The following is a 25,790-nucleotide window of genomic DNA, read 5'->3' on the forward strand; positions in this document are numbered from 1 at the left end:
AAAAAACATGAAAACAGTAAAAATGAGTTTTACGCATGCGCAGAGCCGCTAAGTGAACACATCTCGATGGGTAGCACAACTCGACAGAACACCTGACTGCAAAAAAATGGCTGCAAACAGCTAGAGGGAGCCGGCGAGCGAGTCCAAAATTAATGGGAGCAATTAAGCAAAATCACAATTTATATACACATATATATATACACCAGTGTATTTCAATTTTTTAATATGTTTCAATGGTTTAAGGCCATTTTCTTCATAACAAGCATAAAACAAATCTCGAAAAGTTCAGTTCATAGCTACCTAACTTTCCCATGCCACCTTAAATAGGGCCACAGACAGCTGAGGCAGCATGATTTAAAGTGGAATGGAAAATAAAATAAAATGAAAGCTAATAAAAGCGCATTCCAGATCCCCATCACAGAGAAATGTGTAATAATAAATCATTGCTGCACCACCCGCCTCCCTCTTGAGACATTCACTGCCCTTAAATAAACTAAACTTCAGCAGGTAGGTTGCTTAAATTTGCCACTCCACCCTTCTGTCACATCAGCCCGGCAGGGTCGGTTCTTGAAGGGTTGTCCTCTGTTCCAAGGGGAGAGGTTACACTTAAAAACAAGGGTAGGGGTAGAAATTAGAAATGGATATGGCCCTTACACTTCATTACTTGGGAAACTAGTGTATAATAATCTGATTTGAATATAAATATATAAACAAATAAATAAATATAATTTTCATTTTTAATAGTGCACAAAGACATATGTAAAGTCAGTTAGCCTGAAAAGATAGATTGATACATATTGATCCCAAAGGAAATGTAGTGCCATAGTCATACTGGACTCATACTGTGCTCAAATATATATATTTTACATTACCATATTTTTCGCACTATAAGGCGCATTTAAAATTAATTTTCCCACAGTGCGCCTTATAATCGCGCTTTATGTATGAAGGTTATACAGTCAGTTTCCCGAATTTCTAGCATTAAGACTGGAGTAGTATTAGCATTAGCCGCTAACGTGATAAGTGCTAGTGTTTTGCTGTTCAGTGGTGAGTATTATTGTCCTGTAGGGCAGCATTTACATCCTGCTATCGCTAGCAGTTAGATGCTAATGCTGCTGCACCCAGCGAGGAGTTCCTTACCTGTGTGGCATAAAGCGCCTTATAATACAGTGCGCCTTTTGTATAAAAATAAACCAGAAAATAGACGTTATTGATAAGTGTGCCTTATAATCCCATGTGCCTTATAGTGCGAAAAATACTGTACTCAAATATCTCACAGAACTCTTTGGGAACAGTATGACTTATTTCTGCAGTAGTATATCTTGCAGTAGTAAGGACAGTAAAGGCAGGTATAATTTAAGTTGTTAAAAAGTGAGTTAATTGTGTTACAATGCTTTTATTATATTCTAATTGTTTGCTTTGGCATCTGCTTTGGTCTTTTATGTTGTTGTTGTAAGATGTTTCTTTATATTTAGTAAAGCTCTTCAGGTGGTTGCTTAGTTATTGTTCAACAGTTTTTTGTTGTTTTCTATTGCACCTTAGGTGGTTGCTAAGGTGTTTGAATTGATGGCTGCTTAGTTGCTGTGTATTTGCCCTTTTATGACATAAGAAATGTGCAGTCCATTAATACCTATGAAAAATAAATCTGCAAATCCATATCTTCACAAATTAGGATTGTCTAGATAACTTAACAGTTATATCCACCAACAAGAAACACATCTATCACTCACACAATCCATAATGTGGTATGATTGATACTTTTATTTTTACAAATTGCATCTAAAACGGACCTTACAATGATCTGTACAATCACTTTACGTCCCTGTGCAAATTCTCTACCAGTCAAAAATCACTGACAGCAAGGTTACAGTACATCTATATGTTCCCAGCATAGGTTGTGGCAGCATAAAAAATAAAGATCTACTCAGCAAAGACCAGTCTGATAGCTTATAACATCTGAATTACAAATATCTCATTTAAAATAAAATTTCAAAGTACTTACAGAAAACATTCAGTTGTAAATATTTAACATCACGTGATTAAAAAGGTATTGTATGTGATACACATATAGCTCCACGAGGATCTGCTACTTTTCTGAGATACAAATTGTGGCACAATGAGTTATATAATATACATGTACTGGCATCTCTAAAGGTTTTCATTTTTAATCTGCCATTGCTAATCTGAAGTGTTGTTGAGTGAAGCATAAATACATGAAGTTACGACCCGAATGCCGCCTGACAGCTGGATGTACAGTTCATTATACACACTAAACGTATAAATATTTATACATATATGTATTTATTCCACAACAGAATACTCACTTGTATGCAATAAAACAAATCTGGGGCGGGATTCACAAAAGTGTCTTAAGAAAAAAATTGTTTTTAGGTGTGCTTTTTTAACTTTATACTTAAAAAAGTAATGATAAATAATAAAGGTATTTATTTTTACTGTAATATTTCTCTTAAGAAAAATAAGAACAGTAAGTGTTCCAAAATATTTATACACTAGATTTAGATTGTAAAAGTGAAGGGGCCAGTGTCACAAAAGTGTCTTCAGAAAGTAATTTTTCTTATGTGTCTTTGTTTGCCTGTAAGAGACATTTTCGCTTACTTGTTGTTGGCTACTTGCCTTATCAAACACTGCTACCTGGAATTAGCATGCTAGCTACTGGCTTTATAAAACACCCATGTGCCAGCTAGGGTCCTTTACCAGACAGGGTCAAGAATTGGCACATAAAACATAACAGATCATGTTTTAGATCAAAGGAATTCATATTATTCTTATTCAGCTCCCTGTGTTTCTTTTTTCTAAAATTTTGTTTTAATTCATCTTCAATTCATTCCTTTAATTCATTGTAACATTTCTTAGAGCATTTCTTAACATTGATCTAAATACAACTGTTTTTTAAAAAATTATACAATACAAACAATTACGCTGGTCTTAGACTCTAAGAAGTCTCAGTTTAAAATAATCATTTTAAGGTGCTGAATTGCCAAATTATTGTCAAATTAAAATTAATTAACAGTGGAGATTGTTTTTAATGTACTGTTAGTTTCTATGCAAGGAAAATCATTTTAAACATCATGCCACACTTCTCATAGTTTTACAGGGGGAGGATTTTTGTTTCCTACTCCATCACTTCAGCTCCTCTTTTTTCTTCCTTATTTAACTTAATAATGAAAGATTAAAAAATAGTTTTGTGTCATTTAAGACAAGCTGTTAAATGCAGTTTGATAAAAACAAATGTTTGCAAAGGAATACAATGAAGTATGTCTTTAGAAGATTTTATGATAATAGAATTTTTTAAAGAGAATTATTGAGAACTTCTATTTTTTTTTTAACTCTGCTTAGTTTTTTCTTACGAAAGCTTTGTGAATCCAGCCCCTGAATGGATTGTTGTTTTTGTAAGACACAGGCTATTCACCCTGACTCAGTACTAAACTACTTCTAAATCACAATATATTCGACAGAGGTCGTTTGCAAAGTGCTCCATGTCCAAAAACACATTTGTGCCCATCATAGATATTAGAAGGAACCCAACTGCCAGTAGTTCTGCCCAAGTTAAAAACCAGAACATCGAAACCACCATAAAAAATACAGAACTGACCATTATTGTGCATAATATACCGTAGTTATGGCCACTCTGCAGTCGTCTGAGTTTAGGTTACACTTGTGCCTCTTTCACCGAGCAACAATTAAGGAAAAGGAGCAGAGATTGTACACACATTAAGAAGCTTCACATTTTCTTTTTTTTTCATAAAGCACCGATTAGGCTATATTAATACACTTGTAGATGCTTGATTTTACTCACGAGAGATGCTTCATATCTGTATCTGGCAGTGAACAAGTGCCTAAGATTCAGTTTTGTGCTTTGCTGTAGTCCCTGCTTTGACTTCAAACTGATCCACAGTCAGATGTGTGCTCAAAGGGATGACATGGCAGTACCAGTAATCTACATATTTAAGATGGAGTAAAGGTCAGTGTTGATGGAAATGAAATGAGAATGAAAAGCCGACAGAGAGAGGGGTCTATATGTGATAGATTAGTGTATGACTGCATCTTAAATAGATTAAATCAGCAGCAATTCTGAGGTAGTTGCGCAGGTTTATCAGTAAGCCGAGTGGTCTTTGCTCCAGTCACCATAGACGGGTCTGCGTCCACTCGCTCAGACATCTTCACGCAGATGATGTCCACCAGGCGCTCAAACACTTGCCTGACATTGATGTTTTCTTTGGCGCTTGCCTCGTAGTACTCAAATCCTGAAAACAAAAAATAAATGTTAAAGCCCGATGAAACATTGAAAGAATGATTTTAGAAGATATGACACTGACATTGCACTAATACTCAATAACCATAGGCTGAATATCTGCAAATAAAGCTAACAAATTAAGTGCCTCCTGCTGTCCAAAACGTCATTACTAGTGGTCAGTTAAGGGGAACTGTGGAAGTCATGGCAAGCTCTGGAAGACTAAATAAAGTAAACTTTCAAAAAGAACTGAACATATATGCTGGCCAGAAAGACAAACCATTCTCTGAACAAACTGAATCTACATGAAACAGAGCTTTCACATTTGCCTTGATGGCTGGTGAACCATGCTTTGGTTTGTTTACAGTGTGAAAGCACTTTTCTTAAATATTTTGACTTTTGGGCCAATTAAAGGAGGTCTATCGTCACCCATTCAACAACTTAAAAAGAATCAGAGCCATTGTTGCGCCCAAAATCTGATTCCCGCACACATCACACAGCAGTATGGGTGCAAGGCTTACACTCATGTTTCATGTATCTACTGTAACTAGAACACCTAGAAAGGCAGCTCTCTAAACTGACATGTTATACTGACCAATGAGTGTCAGCTACAGGGAAATGTAGCCATGATGGCAGGCCATAGCAAATATATATAGTCTGCTCACTAAACTGCAGTGAAAAACTAACCAGAATAAATGTATAAAATTAAACAAACACATCAACCTTGTTTCGGACTCTCTCCCAGACTTTGAGAGGTAAAATGCTCAAAGAGCCAATAGAAGGAAACCTTTAGTAGGTGATTTTGTAGAAACCAGTAGTGTAATATTCCGGCTAAGGCTTTGCCCACAGTCACATGTCCTGAACATCAATAACCTGTGTTTCATTAGGTTACTATAGGAGACCTGCAACACATTCAACAAAAATTGGGACAATAAAGCATTTATCATTTTGTAACATTGGTATTGCTTCTCAAAGCACTTTTTGGCATAGAGGACACCAAGCAAGTGTTTCAGTTGTTATTTTGTCTCATTTCTTTGCAAATGCTTTCTTAGGGTGTGCAATAGTAGGGGTTGTTGCTGTCACATTTTCTGTTTAAAGTATCTCACACATTCTCTATTAGGAACAAGTTAGGACTGCCCTTATCTCCAGCAGTCACGTCTTTGCAATTGTGTGCAGCATGTGGTTTTGCATCGTCTTGTTGAAAAATGCTTGGACCTTGAATTCAGCAATATCTCAATACACTTTTCTACATTAATTTTGCCATTATTAAAGTGTACTGACACGCCCCTATTGGAATAGTATTTCATGCATTTGTTGATTAAATCCCTTTTCCCATCTTAGGCAGTCTCTTTTTGATGCATCAGTACCAAACTATGATTACAATCACATCTTTATATCTCCTGTTTCTTTTTTACATTATTACTATCCCTATTTTGCCAACTTTTTTGTGTTGACCAGACAGAGAAGTTGACCAGACGTGAAATATCTTGGGTTTATACTGTTTTAATTGAAAAAAAAAATCAAAGTAAATGTAAATGTAAGAAACACTATACTAGATTTTATGTCCATCGTCCATACTGTCCCAATTCTTTCTAAATTGGATTTGTAGTTATACAAAACTATGGACGGCCTGGACAAAAATGTCATCACTTTATTTTAACTAAGCAAATAGGTAGGAGTCTTTCATTGGATAGTTACTGCATGGGTGATTAATTATGTTTTTATCTGGAAACAAGGTATCAAACTTGGCGATCACTTAAATGTTTGGTGAAATCAAATCCTAGAAAAACAAGACTAGAACTCAGTGCTATATTTAAAAGTGAAAGTAAAAGCATTTCCACATGGGTGAAGGTCATGTGGTCTGACGAGTCCAGATTTACCCTGTTCCAGAGTGATGGAGCATCAGAGTAAGAAAAGAAGTGTCAGAAGTGATGCAACTATCATTCATAGTGCCTACTGTACAAGCCTGTGGGGGCAGTACTATGGTCTGGGGTTGCTGCATTTGGTCAGGTCTAGGTTCAGCAACGTTATGTGTACAAAGAATGAGATCAGCTGATTCATCACTTGAATATACTGAATGACCAGGTTATTCCATCAATGTTTTTTTTTTAATCTTCCCTGATGGCACAGGCATATTCTAAGATGACAATGTCAGGATTCATTGGGCTGAAATTGTGAAAGAGTGATTCAGGGAGCATGAGATCATCATTTTCACACATGGATTGGCCACCACAGAATCCAGAACTTAACCTCATTGAGAATCTTTGGGATGTGCTGAAGAAGATTTTGCACAGTGGTTCAAATGCCTCATCATTGATACAAGATCTTGGGGAAAAATAAATGCCACTTTGGACATAAAATCAATTTTGTGACATTTTAGAAGCTTGTGAAAACAATGACACAGCAGAGGTGTGTCAAATTTAAAGCTAAAGGAGGTCCAATAGAGTATATAAATAATAACATTTCCAACAATCACAACACTCACCTAATTGATCAGCCAAGTGCTTGCCTTTCTCCATAGGTATGACCCTCTCATCATCCATGTCACATTTATTCCCCACTAAAATAACCTGAGCGTTGTCCCACGAGTAAGTTTTAATCTGGGTTGCCCTGCAAGAGAAAACACACTTATTATTTACACTCATTTACAGCAGTGTGAAACTAAACTGTGTCATCTCAGACTCATGTGTGCCGTTCTGGAATGTGCCTGTTTTTTCTGCTTTCTCCACTCCAGCGCACCTGATCCAACTCATGAGGGACATTGTGCCTGGCTGACAAGACAAATATGGTGCAGTGGTGAAGGAAAACACTACCGTAAACTGTGCATCATTTTAGTGCTGTGGAACTGAGTGCCAGCAGTGTTCAGGTACTGACTATAATAGAGTTGAGAAGGTGACAGGAGATGGCTGGCACAGTTTTTATTGAATTATATATCAATATTGATATTTACATTTAGGGTATTCAACAGACACCCTTATCCAGAGTGACTTTTAAAAATGCTTTGTTGTTTACTTCAAATGATCTATGGCTAGATTGTAGAGACTAAGGTCAAGAGGATACAAGGTTTTAAAATGTTTATAACACTAGAATAATTCTATTATTATTATTTTTATATTAGTTTAGGAACTCTTCGAAAAGATGAGTTTTCAGTGGGTGTTTGAAGACCACGGGTGACTGTGGAGCATTTGACACAATGCCTAATGCCAGGTGTAGGCTGAATGGGTATAAAATCCCTTAGCACTAAGCTGTGGAGCAGTGGAACTGTGTTCTCTGGAATTAAAGTGCTTCCTCCAGTACTTTTGAAATGAGGAATTAAGGATGACTTAAGGATCAAGTCCTCAGGACAAATGTATGTTGCAAAATATAGGATAAAGTCTTCCCTGGTTCGTAGAAACAGTTATTCCAACAACAGCAGGATTAACTCTTTTTTAATATCCAATAATTTATCAATACTTTTCTCCATATAGTGTTAGTCACTATTGTGTGCATGTGACAAATGCTGTAAATGTACATAGCAATATTATCTGATGAAATATATGTATATAATTATAATCATAGAAAATCAAATGCGTTTAATATTATCGCAAGTCTTGAGACTCGACTCAATAGTGACGTGAATGATGTCAGCAACCAATAGGAGAGCTAGGGAAGAGGCAAGAATATATTTCACGTGACTGTTCACGTAGAAACAATAAAAAAAAGCAAACACATTTTGCAATTAATAGGTATTATTGATTCTTAATATGTACAGTATGTCCACATTTTAAAGTCATTATATTTTAAGTTATTTTATTTTGCACTACTTTGTATTATTGTGCAGTGTTATTTTTAATAAGCATGTTTAATAAATACACATTTTGCAAGAATGATGTTCTTTTTTGCATTCATATTATCCAAAATAAAGGCAAATGTATAGCAACAAAGCTGTGATTATTTGCTCTACAAGGTTGTAGCAAAAAAAAGGGGGAGAAAGAAGCATATCAGCTGAACACAAAATGTATTCTATTAAAAAAAATATCAAGAACAAACAGTGTGGCAGAAAAATAAACTGTTGATGATGACAAATGTTGAGAGTCTCTGATAAATCACAGTATTGACTGTAATTTAATTATTTGTAATTTAATATGTAATATATATTGTATGTAAACTCCACCAAAAGCATGATGGGAAATAATCTCAGAAATAATCTAGTTGTAGTCTAGCAGTTAGTGATCCCCAGTCTTTGCTAAATCTTAGCCTGTGAGTATTCTGTAAGTAAAAAGTCTGTGACTAGTCTTTAGATGTGAGAGGGTGTGAGACTTCAGTCTGTTAAAAGTCTTTTCAGAGTATTTTCAAAGTCATGTAGTGTATGGAGAGCTTAAGAGTCCTTGGGCAAGACTTTTAACTCTACATTGGCCTAACTCTGTAATAGGAAAAACCTTGTTATTAAGTTGCTCTGGATAAGAGCGTCACCTAAATGTCATACAGTAATAAAGAAAACACTGATTGGTTTAGACTCACCAGTCCTGCACTGCATTAAACGATTCCTCATTGGTGATGTCATACATGAGAATGAAACCCATAGCTCCTCTGTAGTAGGCCGTGGTGATGGTCCTGTAGCGCTCTTGACCAGCAGTATCCTGTAAGGACAAAAACAGTTTAAACCATCAAACCTACAACAGAGCAGAGTTATCTCGATCTTTGAAAAGCTGTTAGTAAGACCAAAGAGCATTTACTGGAAAAGGTCAGCTGTGTAAATGCTGATTGAAGCACTAATGGTTATCAAGCATTGAAGTGTATCAGTGATCTAACCTTGAGGTCTTTGGTGGTCAGTGATGTGCTCGGATTCATTTGTGACATTCAGTACAACTATTTAGGAGCTTAAAAGGTAAGTAGTACGGTTTCTGAGCTGACTCATGATCCTTTAAAGGGTTGAAAAATTATATTATATTAAATACATAGTTATTTTTTTTCCAATATGTTTAATTAAAGGAATATTTTCAATATGGAAAAAAAGAAATAAGGAATTATGTCAAACAGTTTAGTTGTTTAGTTTACTAATATTACAGTTTAATTTACTCTTTAAGTGAATAAAAAACTAAATTAGTATCCACCATATTTTCCACAACAACAAGGGGTGGCCAACATTGTTTAATTTGTGTTAGAAGTTACACTGTGACAGTGAATCTGATAACAATAAGATAATAAACAAGACAAAAAAATATATACTCATTTAGACGGTCTCACAATAATTACCAATCCAGTAACGCCCACCCAAATGTCCATATATTTGCTTTTACTGTTTTGAAAGGGGAAACCAACACCAGATCACCCAGAGAAATGGCTTAATTTTAAAGTTACCGAGAGGCACACATGTCGGATGCCTTATGTGACTGAAGACCACAATCACTTTGAATATGATATGACTGTAAACCATTTAATATGAGAAGAAGACACAAAATCTTAAAAATTGGGAATGGTGGAATAAGCTGGTCATGTTGGTCAATGGGACATTCTGGACTAAAACTAGAATTTCATTTCATTAAGTATGTGTGTAATATTTTGTATTGCATTCCTCAGCCTCAATGGTTTGAGAGAGTTAATGTCAGTACTCTTTCAAACACAGCATGCATGACACATTAGCCAGAGAGCAGAACAGCAGCTCATTTTACTTTATTATAAACATCAAATAAATAGGGGGGTTCATAGACCTTAAAGTAAACAATCTTCCTTGGGGGTATATTGTGGTGCCACTTTAGCAGGAAAATAGATACATTTACAACAGGTATAACCACAGTTGCTATTTTTATTTGAGTCAGACAGACTAAATGTTAGACAACAGAGAACTTTGAGAACCATTTTTTGAGACATTTATGTGCTGATTACTAAAATTATTAGTCTAGAACTAATGCAATATCTGTAAAATTTAGAACACCACAAATGTATTGCTACATAAAGGGTCGGTTTCCCACAAAGAGATTAGGCCAAGTCGTAAACTATATTTTCCTTTCAATAAATAAAATCTCCATACAAAACTAGACGTAATCACTGTCTGGGGAACTGCTCCTAAATACCTCAAACAAGAGTCAGTTGCAGCTTCAGGTGATTAGACCATGATTATAAAAGATTTTGGAGGAGCCTGTCATATTACAAACATAATGGGCTGTAAGGAATATTTTTTTTATAATGTATAAAGCATTTTGATATTTTGCATTGCAATAATGTACTGATTTGGTTGCTTGGTGTCAGACAGCAATTCATTTTGTGTTGTGTTGTGTTTAAACCCTACCTGCTAGATGCCAGTAGTGGTGTTAGAACCCTCTGTTAACATTTAAGTAATTTTTTTTCATTATTATTATTGAAAATTTATTGCCTTGCTTACAGTATCACAACCTACAGTGCCATGATAAAGTATTTGCCACAAACAGATTACTTTTATTTTTACATTTTGTTCATAATTTTTTACATATACATTTTTTTTTACATTTTTTTAGGTTATCAAACAATATTTAATATCAAATCAAAAACAAATCTGTCCCTGTGTGAAAAAGTAACCCCCCTTAATGTGAATTAACTGTAATTAGCTACATTTCTTAAAAAGCTGAGTTCTATTTCACTAACCACAACCAGGCCTGATTACTGCCAGACTTGTAGAATTAAGAAATCATTTTAATACAATTATTAAGTTTATGGGCAAATACTTTTTCACAGCACTGTATACTTATCACCAAGTTCTTTTCAATACACCACCCTTATAAATAAGTATATATATATATATATATATATTTGTTACATATGACAAAGGTTTTCAGGGATATCCAATTATTTCACAATATGGCTGTGAAAAATCCAGATTATGACTACTGAGAGTGCTGTCTCAGCATGGTATGCAATGTGGACCAGGTAGGCCTAACTAGCACTTCAGCAGCATGTCTAAAGGTGTCATTTGAGCCAGACGAAATGCTGCAGCATCCTTCATTTCACTGCTTTTCCTGCCATCAGCATCTTTGCAGCTGTTTTTCGAGAGGCTTTTTCTCGCCCCCTCCAGCTCCCATTTAATCGCCGCTCAATGCACGCTGATTACGGCCCGCTGCTTATCGCAAATTGCAATTTAGTCTAGTGTCTGTTTCTCTCTCCCCAGCCTTAGGCTCGTGTTTACTCTCCAGTCTCTCTCTACACCCCCCCCCCCCCCAACCCCCCCTTCCTCCTCCCCTCCTCGCCCTGAGGAGCTGCTTTAATTGGCTCTGAGCTTGGGCTCTGCCAGGGAGCAGTGTGCTGCTGTACTGCTGCCATGACAACCAGCACTGATGATGCAAGTGAAAAAAAAGGAGGGGAGGGAGGTCTTTTGCCTTTTTCTGCGCTTTTTCCTAGAGAAAAAAGCAAAACAAAAAATATATATACGACTTTCATTCACAGACTGGTTGCTAGGGGGATTTGGATGGTGATGGTGTTGACCATGAGATGGTTAGATGGTTTCACATGAAGCTTGGAAAGCATGGTGAGGTGAGGAACCCAGGGATGTCTGTCTACATCGATCGGTGCTCAGAATAGATCCCAAGGCAAAGTGCACACAGTACACAACCCATCATGTACTGACTGACTGTACCATCTGTCTGCAGCTCACAGCAAGGAGTGTGAACTCGCACGCCAAATTGTTATCGTTTTGCTGCAGCAAGTGAGAGAGAGTGAGAGGAATGAAGGCATGACCCACCTCCCTCCAGAAGGCATTAAATGCATTAAATAACATCCTCACCCAAATCTGGAGCTTGACTCTCTTGTCGTTCCGGTAAACAGTCTTAACTTTAAAGTCGATGCCGACCGTGCTGACGAAGGAGTTGCTGAAGGAATCGTCTGCATATCTGAACAGAAAGCTGGTTTTGCCCACACTGCTGTTGCCAATGATGAGCAGCTTGAACATGTAATCAAAGTTCTGATCAGAGCCATCCCTCTGGCCAAAACGGTGGTCAGCTTTAGCCATCTGAAAAAGATTTACATCATAAGTGAAAATTATATACTAGTTTATGTGCTATTGGCATGTATATCTATATGTGTATTAATATACAGATCTGGGAAGAATTAAGAGACCACTTTCTGACCATTTCTGGTCACTTTCTGATCAGTTTCTCTAAATTTGCAATTTATAGGTATATGTTTGAGTAAAATGAACATTGTTGTTTTATTCTATACAGACAACACTTCTCTCAAATTCCAAATAAATGCATTGTTATTTGGAGCATTTATTTGCAGAAAATGAGAAATGGCTGAAATAACAAAAAGAGTTCAGAAATCAATATTTAGTGGAATAACCCTAGTTTTTCATCACAGTTTTCATGCATCTTGACATGTTCTCCTCCACCAGTCTTACACACTGCTTTGGGTAACTTTATGTCACTCATGGTGCAAGTATTCAAGCAGTTAAGTTACTTAATTTGATGGCTTGTGATCATCCATCTTCCTTTGGGTTATATTCCAGAGGTTTTCATTTTGTACAATCAAAGAAACTCATCATTTTTAAGTGGTCTCTTATTGTTTCCCCAGAGCTGTACTTAGTTAGGTGCAGTGGGTGTGTACATGAGTCATTTCAATAAGACTCTTATTATAGTGTAGGCTGTACTTTAATAATGCTATAATAAAATTGCAATGCTATATTATTATATATTATTAGAACTACAGGAAACCTGGCAGTCCACCTTAACACACTTACAGCAGTTACATACCTGCAAGTGTTTGCACAGTGTTTACACGTTTTATTCTTCGTTCAAAATATAGCATTTTCTTATTCAATGGGCAGTTCCACCTTAAAAGCTGCAACAGTACGCTCTTGGCTCCTGTACGCTCAATGCGCTTCTATTGCAGCATTTAAGGTGGAACGGAAAATAAAAAAACAAGAACTTAAGCTTCGTGTTTTGCGAAGATTACAGAGTACAGACTTGTCCACATATATGTTACTGTAAATATATTTCGGCCATACAGCTTTTATTCCCATACATAACCAAATTTAACAGGTTAACACCTGAGGTGAACATTAAAATGATGGCGACATGCGTGTGAACAGACAGGTAGACCTGGATAAACCTGGATAAAATCTCACAGGTTTCATTTAAACACAGTAATGCTGAGCAAATTCGCTCTATAAAGCAGAAATAAGCGCACGCCCACCATTCCATCCATCCAATTCATCTCTATTGTTATATATATTTATATATATGAAGCTATGTGAAGCTGTTCACCTACCTCGACTAGCTGGAGCTTCTCCCACGGTGGTCTGTCTCCTCTGAACTGGATGAGGTCTGTCTGAACACAGGCTGAGAACACAGCTGTGGAAGCTAAGCTGTTCTCTCCAGCCTCACTACACCGGCATTTATGCTCATACACACAGCTCCCGAGCCTCGACTAGGGGCGAGAAACTGTGAATGGCGAGGCGGAGGGATGAAGTGAATGCAGGCAGACGGCTGGGGTGGGGCACGCTGGCCACTGCCATTCACTACCGTCGCTTTTTATTCTCTCCCACATTAATTAACACTCTAATTAGAGTGGAGGCTTCTATAAATACAGCCTCGTGAATCAGAGACACACGCACAAAGATGCAACATTTCATTTCCAGCTGTTTATGACAATGAGTATGACTCACTGAGAAAATCCCATTCAGTTCTAACTGAACAGCTCTGGAGCATCATGAAGGAATCATAAAGCAATCATGGCAATCTCCAGCTCTGAAAGGTCATGATGATACTGGACAGTTTAAAGCAGTTTGCTACTGGACTGTGGTCTGGTCCTTCAAACTGAGCATCTCCACCAGCTAAGAAGATTTTTATGGTGAGAAACATTGCCAGGTTTGTTAGTGCCCAGTGCCAGTCACTGTAAAATGAGAAATCTGGTAAGAAATTGACTTGGGGTGAAGTGAAACATGATAATGAGTACAAACATTTGTTAAATATTCCACCTCCGTTCACCCCCAGCATTCTGCACTACTGTGCTTTTAACCAATGCTCCCAACAGGCTAACAATGCCAGCCATAAGGGCATAGCATTGCCTATGCAAAGTTGTTATTTTTACACCATTTACAAGCTCAACGTTATGGTGGTTGAGAAATCCCAACTCACTGCAGATTGAAAAGAACACATGTATCAAAATAACAACACAGGCACTGCAAATGCAGAAATCCACTGCAAATACAGAGAAACGCTGCAATTACGTAAACACGCTGTAAATACAGAAACATGCTGTAATTACAGAAACGTGCTGCGAAGACAGAAACGCTCTGCGGATACAGAAACATGCTGTAAATACAGAAACGTGCTGCAAATACAACAACGCACTGTAAATACAGAAACATGCTGCAAATACAGAAATGCGTAGCAATTACAGAAATGCTCTGCGAATACAGAAATGTGCTGTAAATACAGAAACGGCTGCAAATACAGAAACACGCTGTAAATGCAGAAATATGCTGTAAATGCAGAAACACGCTGCAAATGCAGAAACACGCTGCAAATAGAGAAACGCACTGCAAATAGAGAAACGCACTGCAAATGCAGAAATATGCTGCAAATACAGAAACGCGCTGCAAATACAGAAACGTGCGACAAATACAGAAACACTCTGCAAACAGAGAAATGCACTGTAAATACAGAAACCAGAAGCAAATACAAAAACACACTACAAACAGAGAAATGTGCTTCAAATAGAGAAATGCTCTACAAATACAAATACAGAAATGCATTGCAAAGTCAGACACAAATAACGCTGCTTTATCAAGCATTACTGCAGATGCAGAACAGGGGTCCAGCATCATGTTGTGATTCACTTCTGCTATGTACTGACACCTGAATCAATTTCACACCAGATTTCCTCTTTAAGATCATCATCTTGCCAGGCACAGTACACACATTTGTCTACAAACCACAATTCACTAGGCATGGCCTATTCATATTTTCCTGTAACAGAGTAGAGATAAACCTAGACAGGGGGTTACCAAAATATGATTCTAATAGATAATTAGGTGTAGAGAGTAGAGAACCACAGTCTCAAAACCACTGGATTCTAGTATCCTCTTCATCCTGTTAACCCTGTAATAATATGCTGACCCCGTATAGTTCTGCTGGGGTATCTGAATATTGGGGCAAGCTTTGTTAGAGCCAAACTCTCCAGGATGTTAGATCTTCAGAACCAGAACTAGGCACCCAATAACTAAACTAAATAGTGCCATATCTGACATACACAGTGTACTCTAAAAAAAAGGTAATAGACAATGAGCTTGGTTCAACCAAAAAGTGTGCAACTCTTTATATCAAACAAAAAATAAATGTATAGCAGAAACAATGCTTTAATGAAAACTACTTTGCGTGAACATTTACATTAATAGCATTCGGCAGATTATGTTACAGATGTATGAGAACACATAGTGTACTCTTATTGACCACAGTTGTTAGAGTTTCTTAGTTCCAAGTGGGAATTTTTTATTTTTGTAGTTTAGAACCCAAGATGGCTGCAATACACATCAACAGCAGCAACTTTGGTAATATACAGTTTATTAGTACTTTTTCTGACTTACTTTTTATTACTAATTTTCTGTGTCTCACTAAATCAGCTGTACACTATTTATAAACATGTTTTTATGGTGTTAATGGGTGTACCAATTACTGTACTGGACAATGCCAAAAATGATAACCTGGGGGTGCAAACAGTGGGATGTATTTTTTTTTTAATCAGATTTAGAATAAAACACCAGTAAAGAGTAGTCTTTTAACTCTTTATCCAACAGTTGTTATTATCCAATCCAATCAGAAAAGGGCCTAATGGATACAGGTTTCCTTCCTGTCAAGCCAAATCCCAGCCAATTCCATTTGTTTAAACAGAGGGTCTCAATATTCAAACTTTGTGAGGGTTGCATTTTTCACAAAAACAATATTGCCTGTCACAGCAGCAGCTCATAAAATAATAAAAGAAAGAATACTTTATAATATTCACAATTCACTTCACTTTATGGATGCAAACAATAAACAAGCACTTTTAGTTAGTTTGTAAATAGACAATAAATAAATAGACATAGGCTTATTTTGGCAGTTCTCAGAGCATATTAATCAAAATGCTTTATATAACTGTGGTGATGTGTACGGCTTAAAGCATACACACAAATCCCATAGTGTATTAAGGAACCAAAGTAGGGTTACAACGGTATGAGATTTTCACGGTATGATAACCGTCTCAGAAAATACCGCGGTATCACGGTTATCACGGTATCACAGTTTGTTACATATATTATTAAACTGACCCTTAAAGAAATTACAACAAAGGTTTTTTGTTCAATTAACTATTTATTGTAGAAACCTGGAACAACTATATGGATAATGTCTCCTTAAAAAAAATAAACTGTACACCATTAGGTGAAGGAAACCAGGTTTTTCCACTACTCTTAAGGTCATTAAGGGTGTATATAATTATTTATATATATATATATATATATATATATATATATATATATATATATATATATATATATATATATATATATACATATATATATATATACACACACACACACACACACACACACACACACACACACACACACGTGTCACACATTACATGTCCTCTAAGAAGTAAAGATCCTGTGTTTAAACTATTCAGTACAATTATTTAAGTTTAAATTATTTAATATCTGATAAACTGAGCCTGGGTCAGTGTCTGATCAACAACTGTTGTAAACGTCCGTTTTACTGCCAAGTTGGTATATAACCAGATAGAGGGGATTTATTTCTGAGTCTGGTTTTAACACATGAAAAACAGGCACGTCAGAATTTGAAAATTAACGCATGTAAATGAATGGCGTCTTTCCCATCCAGTCCGGCCAGGACCTTTACACGGACACGTGAATCCGTCGTAGCACGCACTTCACGCCTGTACCTGCGTGCCCAAATTTCGGATAACTCAGCGCTTTTGCGGGCGCTTACCGCATGGGTTGTGCACGACTACAAAGAGATTTTATTTATGTTCAGATTAAAATTATAAACTAAACACACACTTTGCGCTGCACGGCGGGGTGGTGTTCTTGGAGATGGGAGAACAGGTTTGACGTATGTCCACCTTTAGCTGTGACTTTACGGCCACATTGATTATAAATCGCATAACCATCCTCGGGTGCGTTCGGCGGGTCTCTGAAATAGTCCCACACTGCTGATTTTAGTTTAGCCTTTTTTAGGCGGACGGAGATTTGTTTAGTCTGATGCACTTTCTGCTGTTCTCACCGCTGTGTGCTGAGCAGCTGAAGCGGAGCAGAGATGCGCATGCGCGGGTGAGTTTCTCCGCTGGCTTGCGTTTTACCGGTAATAAGCAAACACACACGGTATGATAACCGTGCATTTTAATACCATGGTATACCGTGAAACCGGTTACCGCTGCAACCCTAAACTAAAGTAAGATCAGATGTCTATAACAATCCCCAAAATAAATCTATATCAGTCTTTTAGAGAATGCACGAACATGTGCATCAAAAGACATGGCGTTTTATGAAGTACAAACAAAGCAAATCACACTGTGTCAACCTGCATACATGGTAGCAAGTTTGATGTACTAGGTATATTCAGTCCACTTAAATAAGTCTCTTTTTGAACGCGTGAACAGGATTAAAGAGAAGACTAAATCCATTGGGAAGGTCCTGCCAGTGGATTTCGCCAGGCCTCTGTGTCCACGGAAATGGCCATTACTTTGTTTTTGCTCCTAGTCCTATTCCGCTCTGTTCTAGTTCTGCTATCACAGACATGTGCTTAAAATCTGTCGGCCTGTGGTTGAAAGCCTCCACCAGCTGAAAGGTCTCGTGCCTCTGAGCCGCGTAGAACAGTTGCACTTGATTGGCCAAGCACTGAGCCTCATGAACAGTCTGAAAATAAGAGCAAGAGAGAGAAAATTAAGCGTCATTTAAAAAAAAAAATGAAATAAAATTAAATAAAAGTAATGTAAATAAAAAATATGCATTCTGTGCTACAAACATACAAACTGAAGAACTGCTTTATCAGTTCTTGGTGCATTGGTCGTGTATGTTCTCAGGAATTAATGCATGTAAGTTACAGTAGATACAAAAACAGTTGGGCCATTGCACTGAAATGTGTGAAACATAGCAAGCAACACCTGCATGATATATATATATGATATGTCCCTGCCCCTTGTTTATTAACTGATTAGTTGAATCTGGCCTGATGGGAGAAGTGCTGCATACTATGTATAAATAATTTTGGATTATATTTGACAGAATTGCTCTATTATTTATCTCTGATCATCCCCTCTGGTCTGGCCAACTTTGTTAGCTCACTGTGCTCCACAGAGCAACAAGTGCAAATCAACATTATCAATAGCACAAATATATATATATATATATATATATATATATATATATATATATATATATATATATATATATATATATATATATATATATATATATATCATTAAGTTCTTTAATCAATCAGTTGACTTAACAAGACTTAACACATCCCATTCACTAATTAATCATCATCACAATAATCATCAAACACATTGAAATTTATGAAAATCATATGGAACTATGAAAAATATATATGGAGAGTACATGGAAAAATATGGAAATATGTGGACACTGCATGGTAATATAGGGAAACCATATGAAACTTTATAAAAAAATAAAAAAAACTGCCCCATGATTCAAAATAGTCTCGTCATCCCCCTCATAGAATATACATGTATTATCTGTTTTATTATTAATTATTCTGTGCTGCTGTGTACACACTGAACTCTGTTCACTATCACTGCTCTCATCATGTCTATTAAATGTAACTGAACTGAAAGGTGAAAGTAAATGTTTCTCTATTGAATGTAACCCAACATCCAACTCTACCCAAAACTCTAATCTTAACATTTCAGGATTGGGTTTAGGGTTAGATTTAAAGTTTAGGTTAAGGTTAGGGTTAGATTTTAGGGTTTATGAATGGTTGAGGTTAGCTGTAGGGTTAGATTCTATTTTTAATAATATTTACTCAACATGGGGTTAAATTGCATTTAACAGACATTCAGTTGGATGTTGCTTGTCAGTTAATGTCAGTTGAGCATCAACAAGGCCATAAAATTAACCATCCAAGTAAAGTGTCACAAATATTTACTGATTCATTTTTTTATCTATCTTGCCATTCGCTTAGTTTTCATTTAACCAGACAGGATTCTTATTAAAAATAATACATTAATGGCATAGTGTCTACATTCTTTACATGCATGTGTGCAACTCACAATAAATTTGCTATCCATTTCTGCAGTCAGCAGCACAATATCCTTGTCCTTCTGCAGGTCGGAATAGTGGTACAGTATCAGCTGGCTGGGTGCGTTCTCGCCCAAGGTCTAAAAGTAAAACAAACCATGGCTGTAAACTGAAGCAGCAGGCAACAACACAGCAGTGAGCTAATTTAGTCTATTAATAGACATGATGTATACCTGGACGTTGATGAGAGAAGAGAAGTGTAGCTCCTGACCAGCCCACTGACCCAGAAAGAATTCATAGCCTTCTTTACGCGGCAGAGCGTACAAGAACTGTCGGAAAAACAACAGAGATTAGGAGAGCTCGGATAACGCATTCAAAACATCATTCTGCATCTACCAGAACACAGTATAAACAGGGGCGTCACTAGATATTTATGGCTAAGATGATTGTTTATAGAACTAACATATCAAAACACCTATTAAGAATCTTGGCATAGCACTGCAAAGTAATTAGAAAACCTATTAAATGTAGGATTATTTAGGAGGGCTGAAAAACACTGACAGGCCTAAAGAAGCCCTATATACAGCTCTGAAAAACAAAAAGGAGACCACTTCAGTTTCTGACTTAGTTTCTCTGATTTAGCTATTTATAGGTATATGTTTTAGTAAAACTAACACTGTTGTTTTATTCTATAAACTAAAGACAACATTTCTCCCAAATTCCAAATAAAAATGTTGTCATTTAAAGCCTTTATTTGCAGAAAATGAGAAATGTCTGAAATAACAAAAAAAAAATGCAGAGCTTTCAAATCTCAAATTATGCAAAGAAAACAAGTTCATATTCATAAAGTTTTAGGTATCCAGAAATCAATATTTGAGTTTTCATGCATCTTGGCAGTTGGCAATTTCCTCCACTAGTCTTACACACTGCTTTTGGGTCACTTTATGCCACTCCTGGTACAAAAAATCAAGCAGTTCAGCTTGGTTTGATGGCTCGTGATCATCCATCTTCCTCTTGATTGTATTCCAGAGGTTTTCAATTTGGCAAAATCAAAGAAACTAATCATTTTTCAGTTGTCTCATTTTTTTCCAAGAGCTGTATAAATATACAATTATGTTTAACCCTTTGCTATAACAATTCATTGCTTCACATTTGTATCAGTAGTAGAATCATTACACACACTGTCTGCCTGGGAAACAGCAGCAGATTACACAGGGAATTTATGCCACTTCAGCACGGCTCAGCTAATTACACACCAATTACACCTGCATTAAGGTAGATGGCTGGTCAATAAACCCAAATGAGAATCAATGCAGAAAAGTACCAACTGAAGATGGCTGCTAAGTAGTGTTACACAATATATTGTTTTATTGACATGTATCGAAATGTACACAGGTGCAATAGTCACATTGCAGGAAGTGCAATGTTTTCTGCAACATAACCTTTCTTTTTAAACCTTTTTTTTGATGCATACAAAGAAAGAAAAAGAAATCACAATGTTCTCATTTCACATGACAATATTGACCAGATTAATGATTATATATACTAGGGGTGGGAATCTCTAGGCAGCTTACAATTACGATTCAGAGGCCTGTGATGCGATTATAGTACAACTATGAATTCATTATTATAATGCTGAATCTTGATTCACCTTTTTCTTCAATACACGATTTCTTTTACCTCATTGCATAACTTCTTAGAACTTTCAAAATAAAGTAAATCTGTAATGATGCATAATAAATGCTTTGATACTATTTCTATTTACTTGAAAAAGAGCATAGTTGTTTCAATTAATACTGATTTCCCTCACATTTCAGTTTTTTTTTTTTTTAGATTAATCAAAAACAATCATTTGAAAGTGCAGATATGGTTGGACTTTGCAAAAATAAAAATAAATAGCAAGCATATTCCTATCTGATGTATTTTATTTTCTTTCAGTTATATTCTTACTTTTATACAGATATTCGTCTTGCATCGTCTCCCCTTAAAACACACAATTAAAGAAACAACTCAACTGGTACCACAGAAATCACAACCAAAGGCAAAAACAGCAACCATAAATTATTGCTACAATTTACAAAATGATAAAAAAAAAAAATCATACTGCGAAATTTCTGTATTTGTATTTATTTACTATTTACTGTGAAGTTTTAAGTGTATTTTGAATGAATCATTTGTTTTGTGCACTAGTATGTTCTTAAAAATAATAACAATTACAATAATCTTTTTTTTTTTTACATTTTATTATTTTATATTATATTTTGTTATATTGCCAATAACTGTACTTGCAAAATTACTCAGAAATATCATGATATTATTTTAGGGCCACATCACCCATCCCTAACCACCACCACAGCAATCAACTGGGATACTACAGCAGCCAGCAATACCAAAGCAACTTCCTGGGATAGCAACCAAAATATATTGATGAATTTATTTTAATTAAATAAGTAACTTTTAATTCCAGACACTAAATTTTGATTTGCTCATCCTCCAGTGCACACAGGATGTGAATGAGAAGCGACACTCATGTGATACAATCCTGCCATCTTTTGGTAGAACAGTGTTTTACTACTCATTACAAAAATAATAATGGAGAAGATTTTGTGTTTGAAGGTGCTAGCTTTCACAACATTTTATTATTTTAACCCCCACCCCCCAAATACGAACTCACAAAGTTCTCCTTACATCCTTCTAATGACTAAGAAATTGTGTGTGTCAGTAAACCAGGCAAGCAGGACAACACCTATAGTACTTAATTGCTGTGTCTCTTACCGTTGGGCATGACCTGGATCGAGTGATCATCGTCTCAAAAGTCGACCCCTGAAACGTATGAATGATTATGTTATGCTAGGGATTATTTTTGTGCCCAAACTTGCTCAAAATTGTGCCCAAATATGTATAAATACAAATGTTAATACTGTTTTATTATGTTATAAATTATGTTACCAATACAAACTGACATTAAATTAATTTGAGCAATAATCACTTCTTCTGTATTTGAAAACTGTAATGCTTATATATAAAAATGTTAAGGCCTCACCGGTATCCCAGCACTGATTGTGTCTTTTGTTGAGAAGTACTGCATCCAAAGCTGCAAAAAAAAAAAAATAATAATAATAATAAAAATAAAAAATAAATTACTGACATTCTAATCAGCAATTAAAAAAAAAGATATATAATAATAATAATACTAATAATAATACTAATAACTTAAACCTCACCTCTCCAATTTCACTTCCAGACTTGTCTTGAACCATATCAAGGTTGAGGATAGATCCTAAAGTCTAAAAAAACAAAACAAAAAACAAACAAAAAAAAAACACCTTTAGAAATAGAGATAAACAAACCTTGCTAACAGAACTAGCATACATATGATGTTCTTCACTACCTTGTTTTTGGTAAAACCTCTGGATTCTGCATTGCCTTTTTTCTCCATCTGGAAGGAAATGAGCAAGATATTACTTATTATCAATCTGCTCTATTTTTTTGTAGAGCATATTTTGAGTTCCATATTTACACTTTAACCCTAGTAGAAGAGTATTTCTTTCTTTCAATAAAATAATTCCACATTCAGAATGCTATGTAGTCCAATCCCTGTCTGGAAAACTGCCCCTATATGTTATTGAAAAAAGGTGCTTAAAGTGACCTGCTTGTACCATCTTGATCAATGTGAAGGTATGAATTTTTCTTTTGCTAAAAACAAAAAAAAGTATTACCCTGATGTAAAAATTAGGGCTGGGTAATGTGGCATAATATTTCAGGGTATAATATCCTTCATATTATTCAAAAATGTTGGCGATACCCCTAATGTTACAATCAAAAATCCTTAGAGGTCACTATGTATTTTAATATTTTACCATTTCAGTTCTCCTCTGTAATGTAAGGTACAGTAAGGTAAAGTAAGCTAATTATTTTTAGTGTGACGTAGTTTCAAGGTTTTCAAGGCTTAAACAGTGCCATGATATCTATACTACACCTCAGAGCAATTTAAAGTTCAAAATATATATAAAACTACAGCCTCCAGAACAGGTATGCAAAAAATTTACTTTTTAATAAACTTCCAACTCTTTTAGTTTACTGTGTTCTCTTTGTGGATTGAATGGTTTTAAAGCATGTAGCATTAAATTAGCACCCAATTTGGTGTTTCACCTCGTTAGTCAACTTCACTCCAACTCATTACCACCAATTTTACACTTCTTTTTTAACTGTATGGTCATTACACCAAATTTAAATAAAATTATACCTGATACCTTAGTAAAAATAAGCAAAAATTCTAAATTATTTTAATAATAGTTAAAGGTGGCATTTAAACGGATGAATATCTCAGACTGGTATATGTACAAATTTAATGAATTTCAATGTTTGGAGTACCACCCAGCACCAGCAGGGGGGTCAAATTGACCGGGGAATATCACATGAGGAGAGAAATTCAATAAACTATCCATAATTCAGTGCATAAAGTGATAATCAATTTTGTTTAAAATTAGTGTAACAGAGAACCATCCGTCTTCTTAAGGCAGTTTTATGGAAGAAAATCATAGAAACAGCAAAGCCGATCGATGAGCTTGTGAGCAGTCTAAAGGGAATCAAGCTTCAACCTCAGCAGACGTTTTCCTCTAGTGCTAGTGCTTAAACGATCTCCATTTAATATAGCTTAACATTATTTTTGAACTGTAAAAGCTGCAGGAGACCAAAACTGCCTTTTGAAAATGTGTAGGAGAAAATTACATCAGCAGATGTATATTACATCAGTAGGTGTATATTTCAAAAGAAACCAAAAACAAAAAAAATTTTTGAATTGTTTTATTTCTGACACAAAAAATTGTAACGCCATTTTCAATCATCTTTCTATAAGCTATAACCTTTATAACTTTAAATAAAACATTTTAAACTACTAATGGCAGAATGTTGGACCGTTACCTCCTGATCCAGAAGTCTGATGAACTCAGCTTGCTTTGAGCGTCCAAGAGGTTCCTTCTTCACCTCACTGCTCTTTTCAAGACGGGCTTTGTATTCTTGAGGCTTTGCACTGAAGTTACATGAAAAATTATTACACACAATTATACAAGTATTCATACATGTTCTGTATGAGTCGCACCAAATAAAACCATGTACCGTAAAATAAATAAAGCATAAAGGATAATAAAGGATGTGATTTTTATCTAGGTCTTTACACTTGATAGAGAGAGAACAGACATGGCATTCGCCCAAGGTTATGACTGATTGGAGTATATATGAGTGTGTCTGTCAGTGGTTTCAAGGTTATGACTGATTGGTGTATATGACTGTCAGTGTTTTTAATGTTATGGCTGATTGTTGTATCTGACGGTCAGTGTTTTTAATGTTATGGCTGATTGGTGAATATGACTGTCAGTGGTTTTAATGTCATGGCTGATTGGTGAATATGACTGTCAGTGTTTTAATGTTATGGCTGATTGGTGTATATGACTGTCAGTGTTTTTAATGTTATGGCTGATTGGTGTATATGACTGTCAGTGTTTTTAATGTTATGGCTGATTGGTGTATATGACTGTCAGTGTTTTTAATGTTATGGCTGATTGGTGTATCTGACGGTCAGTGGTTTTAATGTTATTGCTGATCGGTGTATCTGACGGTCAGTGGTTTTAATGTTATGGCTCTAATCACGGTCATCTACAGCAGAACGGTAGTATGACAGTGAGCACGGGTTAGCTTACCTCCGCAGTCTCTTGATCTTCTCCTCGTATTTACTGTAGTACGGATTGTCCTCTAGCTCCGGCTCTTTCTTCACGGAGAAGGCGCGGAAGTGGGAGGGCACTATACCGGGAATTAGGGCGCGGATTCCCGCGTTCCTCACGGCTAACATGCCGCGGTAAGAGCAGGCCATCTGCACCACGGCCGCTGCCATCTTCTCCCCGTCGCTCATCAGGAAAGCTCCGGGTCGCTGCAGCCCCGCGATATTGGTTCCTCTCACACAGCGGGACTGTTTCAATACAGTACACTCGCTCCCTACGGCCTACCTAGGGGAAGTAGGAAACTGCGCATTTACATTTTTTTTCTCGATTGTTTACAAACAAATACTGTGTAGATGTAAACTTCAAAATCATGTTTGTAAACAGAATATTTTATATTGAATGGAGAGTTTAATATTAGGTAATATTCAGACCCTATTTTGACGCCATAGAGCAACAGGTGAGCTAAGCCCAATTGGTGGAGCATCCATCCATCAGCATCCATCATCGGAATTGTTTTTTTATTATTACTGTATCGTATACAGTAACTTTCTCTGTTGTTTTCCACGCAGATAATTGTACATGCATTGCTGTGTATTTGTGTGTTCCGAGTATAAAAACA

At 36.1% G+C, this 25,790-nt stretch overlaps 2 protein-coding genes and 1 long non-coding RNA gene across 3 annotated transcripts; 1 reads left to right on the top strand and 2 right to left on the bottom strand.

Annotated features, from left to right (window-relative positions):
* Positions 1-1,741: 1,741 nt before the first annotated feature.
* On the bottom strand, positions 1,742-13,718 carry rab3b (RAB3B, member RAS oncogene family). The gene is made up of 5 exons (XM_007240074.3): positions 13,466-13,718; positions 11,985-12,209; positions 8,753-8,871; positions 6,738-6,862; positions 1,742-4,265 (listed from the first exon to the last, which is right to left on the bottom strand). Exons 2-5 carry the CDS (start codon positions 12,207-12,209, stop codon positions 4,081-4,083), a joined length of 654 nt encoding a protein of 217 aa, XP_007240136.1. The 5' UTR covers positions 13,466-13,718; the 3' UTR covers positions 1,742-4,080.
* Positions 13,719-16,006: 2,288 nt separating this feature from the next.
* On the top strand, positions 16,007-17,814 carry LOC125782272 (uncharacterized). Its single transcript, XR_007424896.1, has 2 exons — positions 16,007-16,399; positions 17,652-17,814. It is a non-coding gene; the product is annotated as an uncharacterized LOC125782272 (long non-coding RNA).
* Positions 17,717-25,434, bottom strand: atpaf1 (ATP synthase mitochondrial F1 complex assembly factor 1). Its single transcript, XM_049465837.1, has 9 exons — positions 25,154-25,434; positions 24,378-24,486; positions 22,846-22,893; positions 22,679-22,741; positions 22,498-22,548; positions 22,230-22,277; positions 19,688-19,783; positions 19,487-19,594; positions 17,717-18,110 (listed from the first exon to the last, which is right to left on the bottom strand). Exons 1-9 carry the CDS (start codon positions 25,360-25,362, stop codon positions 17,934-17,936), a joined length of 909 nt encoding a protein of 302 aa, XP_049321794.1. The 5' UTR covers positions 25,363-25,434; the 3' UTR covers positions 17,717-17,933.
* Between the last annotated feature and the right edge of the window lie 356 nt (positions 25,435-25,790).

This window comes from Astyanax mexicanus, chromosome 16 (genome assembly GCF_023375975.1).
Source record: "Astyanax mexicanus isolate ESR-SI-001 chromosome 16, AstMex3_surface, whole genome shotgun sequence".
Lineage (NCBI taxonomy): Eukaryota > Metazoa > Chordata > Actinopteri > Characiformes > Acestrorhamphidae > Astyanax > Astyanax mexicanus.

What these genes read in the sequence shown, in the direction of transcription:
- atpaf1 (XM_049465837.1), bottom strand. Translation starts at nt 25,362, where the DNA reads ATGAGCGACGGGGAGAAGATGGCAGCGGCCGTGGTGCAGATGGCCTGC. An exon ending in TCAGACTTCTGGATCAGGAG is followed by an intron (nt 22,894 to 24,377) that starts GTAACGGTCCAA and finishes ATTTCCTTCCAG; the next exon opens with ATGGAGAAAAAAGGCAATGC. An exon ending in GATCCAGGTCATGCCCAACG is followed by an intron (nt 19,784 to 22,229) that starts GTAAGAGACACA and finishes TTTTTCCGACAG; the next exon opens with TTCTTGTACGCTCTGCCGCG.
- rab3b (XM_007240074.3), bottom strand. Translation starts at nt 12,209, where the DNA reads ATGGCTAAAGCTGACCACCGTTTTGGCCAGAGGGATGGCTCTGATCAG. An exon ending in GAGTCAAGCTCCAGATTTGG is followed by an intron (nt 8,872 to 11,984) that starts GTGAGGATGTTA and finishes TTGTCCTTACAG; the next exon opens with GATACTGCTGGTCAAGAGCG. An exon ending in GCACTTGGCTGATCAATTAG is followed by an intron (nt 4,266 to 6,737) that starts GTGAGTGTTGTG and finishes TTTTGTTTTCAG; the next exon opens with GATTTGAGTACTACGAGGCA.